At 43.5% G+C, this 10316-nt stretch overlaps 1 protein-coding gene across 2 annotated transcripts; it reads right to left on the reverse strand.

The window, feature by feature from the left end:
- Positions 1 to 1733: 1733 nt before the first annotated feature.
- TENT5A (terminal nucleotidyltransferase 5A) lies at positions 1734 to 8663 on the reverse strand. Of its 2 annotated transcripts, none has more exons than XM_032857994.1 (3): positions 8396 to 8663; positions 7609 to 8158; positions 1734 to 6476 (listed from the first exon to the last, which is right to left on the reverse strand). In XM_032857994.1, exons 2-3 carry the CDS (start codon positions 8119 to 8121, stop codon positions 5700 to 5702), a joined length of 1290 nt encoding a protein of 429 aa, XP_032713885.1. In that variant the 5' UTR covers positions 8122 to 8158; positions 8396 to 8663; the 3' UTR covers positions 1734 to 5699. The 2 variants fall into 2 exon arrangements, with proteins under 2 accessions (XP_032713885.1, XP_032713884.1); XM_032857993.1 differs by having other exon boundaries at positions 8341 to 8663.
- Positions 8664 to 10316: the final 1653 nt, after the last annotated feature.

Raw genomic sequence — 10316 nt, forward strand, 5'->3', positions numbered from 1 at the left:
ATTTATTCATTCAGTCATCTACTTGTCTGTGTGAACTCATGGATACTTTATACTTTGGGTTATAATCCAATACTACTTATTTATTGTTTGTCAAATTGTTCCAGTTTTGGCCACTAAAACTCTTCAGTTGGCTCTTGTGCTGTTTTGACATGCCCTGCATCATTGTGGCTTTTAAATTTTTTTTTTTTTTTTTTTTTTTTTTTTAAGCACATCATTGCTTTCTGGAACTGCAAGATGGATTCTCCAGCTTTCTTTGGTATCTTCCTTGCCCCAGCCCTAGATTTGTCCAAGGAGACTCAGTTCTTTTTTTGGAGCACGGCATTAGAAGGCAAAAACTGGGCCTTGATAGGTGAAAGCCACTGTCATTTTTTTTTTTTTTTTCACAAAGAACTTTTTAGCCTCTGTCATTTTAAAATCATTTTCTTTTCACCTCCTAACTGAATGTAATTGGCATTAGACTGAAGAACATTCATATCGTTTATTCCAAACTTGGTTCAAAAAGGAAATTAGTTAAATTTCTGAAGTATTTGATGATTTTAACAGTTCTTACTTTACTTCATATGTATAAATGGCTGATTTTAATTTCCTTTTTTTTTTTTTTTGCTTTTTTTGGGTATTAATTTTTGTTTTTCTTCTGAAAGGAACAAAATGGTTAGAGAATGAGCTTCCTAAGGAAAAAAGGGGCGGGTTACTTCTACCCAGGCTTAGCTAGGTGCAGCCTGGTAATTCAACTAGAAATAGAAGGGTGTATCTAAGTCTAGGAAGAGTTTAATATATACTGTCCTTATTCAACCCTTGATTAGAAAGAATTATATGATGACCACAGACATGTGAGAGACTAGTTACAGAAGGATGAAGAGGTTGAAATAAAGAGAATGACACATTATCAAATCAAATAACCGCCTTGTATTTTTTATGATATATATGTGAGGGAAATTGCATTTTAATACCAGGAGTGGCTCTTTCACAGATGCAGTGCAAGCATGCATTTATCCAATATCAGGACTTTAAATGGCTTTAAAAATCACAAGTATGTCCTATAATAGCTCAGACTTACCAAATTCTCATGCTACTAATGGAGAAAATCTCCAAAATTACATGAAGAAAAAAAATTTAATAAATAAACATATGTCCCTGGTGATCCAAACTGGTGAGATTATATTGAGTATCAGTCAAAGGGGCAGTTTCTTTGCACCCAACACTCACATGCACACAAACTCTAACTTACTAGATCCTATGATTGCTCTTCCTTACACTTCCCCTTCCAATTACCAGCTTCCAATTCTTATTCCCCTTCTCTCAATTCAGAATGTAAACACTTCTGGACAATATTATAGAGCCTCAAACCATAAACAACCACTGATGACTTTATCACAGCACTTGGGCTACTCATGAAAACCAAGGCCCATTTAAGGTTACTGGAGCCCTGTAATCCAGAGCTGTGAGTCTCTACTGATGGTGGAAAACTCGTCTGACTTCCGGGTTAGTTAACACTAAGTTCATACCCAGATAAAAAATTTGGCACCCGTTAGCTAGACTGTTTTGGAGCTAATTGAGCTAGTGAGAGATAGGCTGGCTGAAAGCTGAACATTTTAATGTTACTGTAATTAAAAATTTGCAAAGTCTATTTTTTTCCCAAATACTGCCTTCTCTTTTCTCATGGACTCAAGCTGGGATTCAGAGGACACAGTCTTTAGCCAGAACAGACGCCGAAGATAAAAGACACAACTCAATAGAAAAAAATAACTTCTTTTTATTTACAAGAAAAAAAAATCCAAATATTGGATGCTGTAAACAAAATTCACAATCTGTTCCCTCCAGCACTGATTCAAACATGTCAGTTTTTTAAAAGTTCATTCTCCATCAACTCCTTTTCTGCCTGTGACACAGTCTAAAGTCAAAAAATTCCAAAAGAGTGACCCAAGGTGCAGCTTGCTGCACTAGGACATCTCAGAGCAGGCAACGGTTGTAGAGAGGTTGAAGAGAGAGAGAGAGCCAGTGGGCAGAGCCTCCTCCATTCTGCAAGTCTTTGCAGCAAATTTTGCCAAGTTACCTTGACCTCTTCCAACTTTGTACTTTTTCCATGTATTTTGTTAGCAAGCCATTATCACAACAAAATATTACATAGAGATGCTTTCTTGGCACTGAAAAGGCTATGCTATGAGAAATCTTAAAGAAAGATTATATTTAAATAGGTGCTATATATGATTTTTTTTTTTTTTTTAGTTTTTGGTTTCATCTAATACACTGTGTTTAAACAACAGAAAAAGCTTATTTTTGTACTGCTGACAACTTTCAACATATTACATTTCATTTACAAAATAGTTCACAATATTTGACAAGCATTGCATTGAAAACAACTTTATGCACAGTAAAGCAACCAACGATAAGCTAACAGAAAGGGGTGGCAAAAATAGGATGTTCACTTTTTTTTTTTTTTTTTTAAAGTTTCTTCCATGGCTTGGCTTACTGATATTCTTCCATCCTAGGATCGTTTGGAGCCACATTAAAATAGTCCACCCACTACCAAAGGGAGCAGCTACTTGATCACACTTCAAGAAGGAAAAAGTCCATCTCAATGTAGGACTCCTTGAGGCAACCAGATTTACTGCATATCAACTTTTTTAAAGGGCACTGTCACAAGTCAAATGTTCTCTGACATGCCAAACTAGACAGGTGAGAATCGCCTCCAGAAGATAAAACTTCTTCCTCCTGCTTTAAAGTTAACAGAACACTAGGCCAGATAAACACAAAAGCAAGCAAATCACAGGCACTAATCGGGAGTTGAGAGCTGTTCTTTCTCTGACTTATACACACGGCTCTCTCTCACCAGACATTCAAACTTTTAGGTTACACATCCACAAAGAGAGACATATATTCCACTGTTTGTTCAACTACATATGCACAAGACTATAGTACGTACAAAAGAGAAATAAATTATGTAAGTTTTAAAGTACTGCTGAAGGTTGTCTTGAGCACAGCCTGTTCTATCTGAATGCCAGGTGTTGGCACTTCCAATTATGCTACCAACCCTGGAATAAGCAGGAAAAGAACATAAATATTTCAGAAAATGGAAAGTATATTTTCAAATAAGGCCCTAAACAAAAATCCGTGTCATAAATTAACAGCAGATTGTTGCTATGGCAGAGCCAGAGATCTCCAGATTCTTGTTAACATAGTGGACGACTCACTTGTCAAAGAGTTAGAATTGAGAAGGAAGAAAGCAGATCACCATCTGCTCCTATGTTCCCAAGTGTTCCCTTAGTTTTCTTTTAGGAAACTCCAAACAGGTAAACAGGTGGAGTTGTGGCTTCTGATAGTTAAGTATGAGGCTTAATCTGCAAATGGAATCATTTCTGGGGAATTCACAATTAATTTTCAAACCCAGGGCTGGAGTGAGGGAGGATGAGCCAACATGGGAGAAAAGAGTTCCCTAGGAAACAGTGACTGGCAGTGCAGTAGCTGTTACAGCTCAGACAGAATTCACAGGGAAGCTGTCACAGCAAACCCATCAAGTTCATGTTAAGGCTTCAAAGAAAGATGTGCAAAAGGTAGTTTCCGATAGATTAACCCTACAATTGAGCATCTGGATGATGCCTAGATAGCAAACAAATGACACTGCCAATAGGATGATGCCATTTTCTTCCTCAGTCCCTCTTGAATTTGATGACAAAAATCTGGTAGGTTCTTCAGAGGAATTATCATAGTAAGCAGTCATCCACTAGAGTTGGTAGGAATTATGTGGCTATTTCACAATACAAAGAAAGTTTTGCATGTGTTAGTTTTGTTTTTAATAAACGCATTTTCAGAGACCAGTGTCCAAAGGAATTCAGAGCTGGGAAAAGGAACAGTTTTAGAATTAGCCGTCACTGAACTGAAATGGTAATGCCAGTTCATTTCACAATAATTTAACTGGTCTCTTCGAAAAGAGATAATAGAGTTGGATCTGATTCAATGTAAAGTGACTGAATTTAAAGTACAGTACTAAGTATTTAAATGCAGTGTGACAACCAGATCTAATGTGTTTCATATTGGTATGAATTTATAAAATTGTATATATAATATATATCTCATATATAAATTTTAAGCAATTGTGCAAATACTCTTTAAAAAGGGTCATTTCACATTTACTAAATTCTAGTGGTCCTGGAATGCAGAATGCATTCATTAAAAAATTCATTTAAATATTAATAAGTAGTGTTCAAATCACCAGAAATTTTATTAGCAGTCAGGGATTTAAATGGACTGTTCCATGATCCACTGGATTATACACCATAGAGGCATGCAAGTACTACACAAAATAAAAGGGTTCCTACTGTCAAAATGGCAGTTCAGTACAAAAAGAGTGCTCTGCCAAACAAATATTCTCCCATTTGTAGAATTCTATGGCTCACAAAAAAAAAAAAAGGAAAAAAAAAAACTCACTAAAAATGTATAATCTCTGCTCTTCCTATCATATATATTAATTGTTTTCCTCCTTCATTGCTTTAATTTTTTAGATGTGGGTTTTAACTCATCACTGCGATATGCCCACGTCTCATGTCATCCTGTTGAAAACATAAAAGCACACAGTATTTAAACATTTTCTATTTGCTACATTATTCTAGACCATAGTCAATGTATTATGTGTATATAGATATACATATCCCAAATATGTATATCTATATGCACATCATGTACACACACATACACATGTACCTATAATAATATTACACCAACAATGTTAACTTTATACAAGTATTTGCCAAGAAAAAAATAGGGCATTTCCTCCACCATTCACAAGCTTATATGTTGTTTTATTTTCCTCTTGAGTCCCTGATAAAATAAAATCATCATTAAACCATAAAATTTTTCCACTTCAAATTTTCAGAAGGCAACAGGCACTTTGATGTTTATTGGTGTGTAACAAATATAGTTAACTCTTTATATATTCTACTATATCTCTTCTACTTGGGTATTTTTATCTGTTAAATCTTTGGTCCTTGAGCATACTTTCTTTGCTATAGCTGTTTTTGCTTGCATTTTCATATTTTAAAAATGCAAGCTATGTACACAGCTGGAAATAATGGATTGTGTCATTAAGTTCTGCTGTTTGCTATGAGAACTGCACCAACCTACTACTGTTCATTTGAAGCAAGCTGTTTCTGTTAGCGTAATAGGATAGTTTGACAGACAGCACTTGCTGCAAGTCTCAGATAGTAATCCCAACTTTGGAGTCCCTTTCTTTCCATTATTATTACTATCTGAACTTCTGAATTGATAATTAGGTTAGGGTAATATCTTTTTTCTGTATTTTCCCTTTTGTAAATTCCACCTTATAAGAAACTTTTTTTTTTTCCCTATGGCAAAGCTATGGGAGCAGTTACTGCAAACCCATATTGTCATCAAGCATTTTTTTTCCCTTGTTATTTTAAGAGAACCTGGTTGTTTTGAATGACAGGTCTCTTTTGTTTCAGGATAGAATCCAACTAGGTTGGAGGAACAGATGAGAGGGTTGGTGGGTAAGGAAGGATGTTTTGAGATCATGATCCCGTACCTATGAAAAGATCAACAAGCTTTGCCAAGCTTAAAACCAGGAGCAGATCTTCATTGCACAAAGCATATCTTTAATTGGGGCTGGGTCACTCAGCCTTTGTTATTTACTTATTTACCCTATCCTGTTTGAAATGGCTTCCCCTCAGGACATTTTTAAATGATTCTTAATTGCAGGGTAGCCAAGTGGAGTATGTCTGTTGCTGGCATGTGAATACTGGCTGGACCTGTGCAATGTAGTAATTGCTGAAGTTGGCATCTGCTACATAGGGGGCTGGCTGGTAATAGCAAGTGACATTAGCCACGTTAGGGATGACATTTTGGTCAGCTAGCACCCGGATAGCCAACATTGTGATAAGGTTTAAAGTCTGTCTTCTTTCATGTCCCATCAGGCACACTGTACTCTCATTCACCACTCCATGAAGGGTCATGAGATAGTCATACTTGCGGTCTTCCAATCCCACGAAGTGGTTCTGCAAATAGGACTCCAGTTTTCTCTGCTGCTCTCCAATGTCTGAGAAGTCGATAAAAAACCTGGAACACATATACCTCTGAAGGGTCTTGATCTCATCAGAGGCGGGCCTAAAGCCCCTCACTAATAGGTTGCAGTACTTAAGTAGGCCGCCCCCTCTGATTTCCTCCGGGTTCCTGGTGGCAATGATCTTGTTACAAAGGTGATCAAAGGCTTCGTGGAAATCACCATAGACGCTCTCACCAATTATTGTGGGGTGAAATGTTTCAGTCATTGGGTTCTCTGAACATTCATAAAAGAGGAGAAGAGAGTCTAATTTGATTTGAAAAGAATCTACACTAAATTCAAACTGCCTCCGGAGGGAATCCACAAATTTCAGTTCCACATTTTTGCCACTGTTGTTTGACAAGGATATAAGACTCCATCGGTCAGAGTCATTGCACACTTTAACCATTTTCTGCACATAAGCTTCCTACAATTTAAAAGATAAAACAAGAAGATGAGCAAACCTAGAAAAAAATAATAAATAAATAAATAAATACATCTTCTTCACAGTTGAGAATTATTTTGTTCCTTCCCTTTTGTTTTGTCAAGTTTCAGCAAAACACTACCTACAGTCTCAAACAGTCCTCTGAAAACAGAAAAAAAAATGCATTTAACGAGTGGTTTTAGCGTCTGGGAAAGAGACTAGAAGTAATAGTTTGAGGCTTTTGGCAGACATAGTACACTACTAAGACGTTCTGTTGTCATGTCTGACTTTTGAAATGTTATTTTTTTTAAATGGTCTTATAGGTAGAATATCCACACGATATCCACACAATACTCAGAAGACAAAGGTATACAGTGGAAAGTTGGTCCGCTTCTCACCCTTGTCCCTCCTCACCCAGTTCTACCTCCCCTGAGGCAACTGATGAGATTAGAATCTTGTCCCTCCAGGGGTACTCTGCAATTACAATCAAGTATGAACTAAATAAATTAGGATATTCTGGGAGACTTGATTCCTCAGACAATTTTAATTGTATAAAACACGCTTTGAGCCAAGTGTGTGTGTTGGGGGGGGGGGAACCACAATATCCTTCACACGTGAGCCGACCAGGAGAAGCACCACATATATCCTTCACACACGGAGTCAATAACATGCAGCTGAGAAACCTAATCACACTATCCAATACAGTAATAAGCCCATTGACTGGATCCTGATTCAGGCTGCTCTTTCTCCAAAAAGCTAGACCATAAAATGACTCAAAAAACGATACACATCATTTCATTCTTCCACTTAATCAGAATCCACTCTGGACAAGACGCAAGCAAGAAAAGCCAAAGAGTTAAAAAAAAAAAAATACGAAAGAGACGGAAGAACAGAGGAGAAAGCAGAAGAGTAGTGGCGCTGAAGAACCAAGTGAACTTAAAACACTCAACACCGTCCACGCACCTTCGTTGACTCATTAAAAAAAAAAATTTAAAAAAACAAAACAAAACAAATATAGAAGCATGCCCAAACCCGTCACGGCCGCAGGTCTATGGCATCAAACGGACGCCCCTCGGCCCGCCGCACCCCAGCCTGGCCCCGGGCGCGGACCTAAGCCCATTGCGGGGGGCTTTACCTTGAGCGTGAGTGGCGTAATCTTCTCTTTGTTCACCCCTTCGGGTAAGAAGTCCAACAGGCAGTCCAGCACGACGTCCTTTACAGTCTGAAACTCCTCTTCTCCGCGCAGGTCGGCGCAGAAGATGAGGTCCAGGTCCTTGTAACCCAGGCCGCTGTCCTGGTGCAGAACGTGGCTGGCCGCGGAACCGTTGAGACGCACGTCGCGGACGCCGATACGCTTCTCGGCCAGGCGCCGCCGCACCACCTTCACGATCAGGCTCGGCTGCAGCTCGAGCGTGGGGAAGTTGCCGCGCCCGTGGATCGGGATGGTCTCGCTCAGGATGCCGTCCAGCCGCTGCACTTGCTCCCAGTTCAGCACATTGCAGTGCGCCGTGGGGCTTTCGCAATAGTCCAAGCAGTGCCCGCCGAAGTCGCCGCCGCCGCCGCCGCCGAAGTCGCCGCCCAAGGGGATGTAAGCGCCGCCGGCTAGCTCGTCCTCGGCCATGGCAAAGTACCCTTCGCCTTCCGCCATGAAGTGCCCTCCGAACGCCACCTGGCCCTGGTCAGTCCTAAAAGCCAAAAGGGGGGGGGGGAGGAGCGCGGTGAGGACGCGCCGCGGAGGACAGGGACCTGTAAAGAGCGCGCCCCCTCCCCGGTTCGTCCGTAAGCTTGAGGGCTCCTCGGAGACTCTCCCTCCCCAGACCCCCACAGTTCCCAGCCGCGCCCCACGTCCCGCAGAGAAGCCCCGCACCAAAAGTATCTCTGATGCATCTGGAAAGCGTAAGCGGGAGTCCCGTCTGTGTCACCTGGAGGCGGCCGCCCCTTCGAGGAGCGCAGCGAGCGAGGAACCGCGAGGCGGCAACACTTCTAGGAGTGCGAGTGCGCTCTCGGCAGCGGCGAGCGACTTAGTCCTTCCTAGACCCCGCCGCCTGCGCTGGCCACTCCCGCCCCTCGCCCCCGCCCGCGCCGCTGTCGCCTCAGCTGCGGTGGTCCCGGAGGTGGTGCCTCCAGCTGCCGCCGCAGCACACGTTACCGTCTCTGGAGCTTTAGCAGTTGTGCGGGGGAAATGTCTTCAGTACTTTTTTTATACCGGGCCTTTCCGCTCTTCCGGGGCCCGGGCGCAGCTCACTCGCCACACCCTCTTCATCTGCATAGGGCACCGCCCCCCCCCGCCCCGCCCCGCGGGCCTACGGGCTGTGCTGCGCGGCTGGCCGAGCAGTCCGTAGAGTGCGAGCCCAGTAGATGTTTGTATGTGCATGTATGTGTGTGTGTTTGCACATATATTTAATTTAGGGACGGCCTTCCGCCTCCAAACCTCTTTTTTTTCCTTTTAATCCGACAAAAAGACACTTAAAATACCTCAAGAGTTATAAGTGGCCCTAAAAACTGAGCCACGGCTGAAATAGCACAACTGCAGAAAGTCGCCAAACATAAAATTCTCTCCAGATTAAAGGTGTCGTTTTAGCTTAGTGATGGGGCTCAAGAGATTACTCAGGACCTCCCGTTTAAACAGCATATCGGTATAAAGCTAGACCGTTTTCTTAAGCAACAAAACCGGTTCTGGTGTGAACTAAAGAGTCCACTTGTCCATGCATATTAATCTCCGCAAGTGAGGGGAAGAGCTTGCTGTGTTTCGATTCTCGAAACCTCTGGAAGTGGGAAGTGCTGGGGAGCTCCACGAACCCGCGGAGACGCGGGGGCGGGGCCGCGAGCGTGCGTCCAACTCGTGCGCACGAGCAGCTCCAGGCGTCCGGGAGCGCGACGTCGGCCAGCGCGCGTCACCGAGCGGACGACCCGCGTTTCGGGCGGCTGGGCAGGCGAGCGGCCAAAGGCCAAGAGCGACGCAGGCCCGAGGTAGGGCGCGGGGAGCGCGCGGCCTCTGTCGCGCTAAGCACTGCTGCGCGGGCCCGGACATAGCGCGGCGCGTTCTGTCTGGGACAGAGGAAGCGAAGCGCGTTCGTCCCACGCCAAGGTTTGCCTTTCTCAAGTAAATATAGATGTCAGTGTGAAATATCTAGTTTTCCACGAAACGTGAAAGGACGAGTCTAAAAGATAAGAGTTTCTCTACCCAAGTTCAGTCACTTAGGCAGTGAGAAAGGATGGTTACCCCCACACACGCTCCCGCTCGCACCACCCTGTTTGCTAGAAAGCTCCCCCACCCCCGCCGCCTTTCTTCCGGCCATCTATTCCGGCCGCAGGCTGCTTTTTCCAAACTGAGTAACTCCCTGACGTGGGGCAAAGGGGAGCACACCCGCCAGAGAAGTTGAAGACGCTCTCCCAGGGCCCTGCAAAACCCCAGCCGCCCAGCCTGGGAGGAAGAACAGTCCGTCCCGCGGGAATTGAGGGAGCCCCATCCTAGTTATCAAAGCTGCGCGCCCTTGGGAGAGCGGGTGGGGCGGGGGCGCGCAAGTAGGGGGCGGGGAAGGACGGTTACCCGCCGAGTCTCCAGCTGCATGGCAACGCCGCCCCCTGCCGGTGCCCAGCGGAGCCGTGTCCCAAAGCGGAGAAAACAGACTGGACCTTAGACGGAAGCCATTATCCCTCAGTGCCTGGCCTGGCAGTGGTGAGTTGGGGGTGACGCTAGGACGACCACACAATACTCACAGGCCCATAACCCCCAAAAGCACGTGCATTCCTGTCCGATCCGAATCCGCCGTTCTGTCCAGGCATTCAGAAAAATTACATATGTGTATATTTATGGTTTGATCACCTATTATGTGCCAGGCA

The sequence above is a fragment of the Lontra canadensis genome, unplaced genomic scaffold (assembly GCF_010015895.1).
Source record: "Lontra canadensis isolate GAN:19392208 unplaced genomic scaffold, GSC_riverotter_1.0 scaffold14, whole genome shotgun sequence".
Lineage (NCBI taxonomy): Eukaryota > Metazoa > Chordata > Mammalia > Carnivora > Mustelidae > Lontra > Lontra canadensis.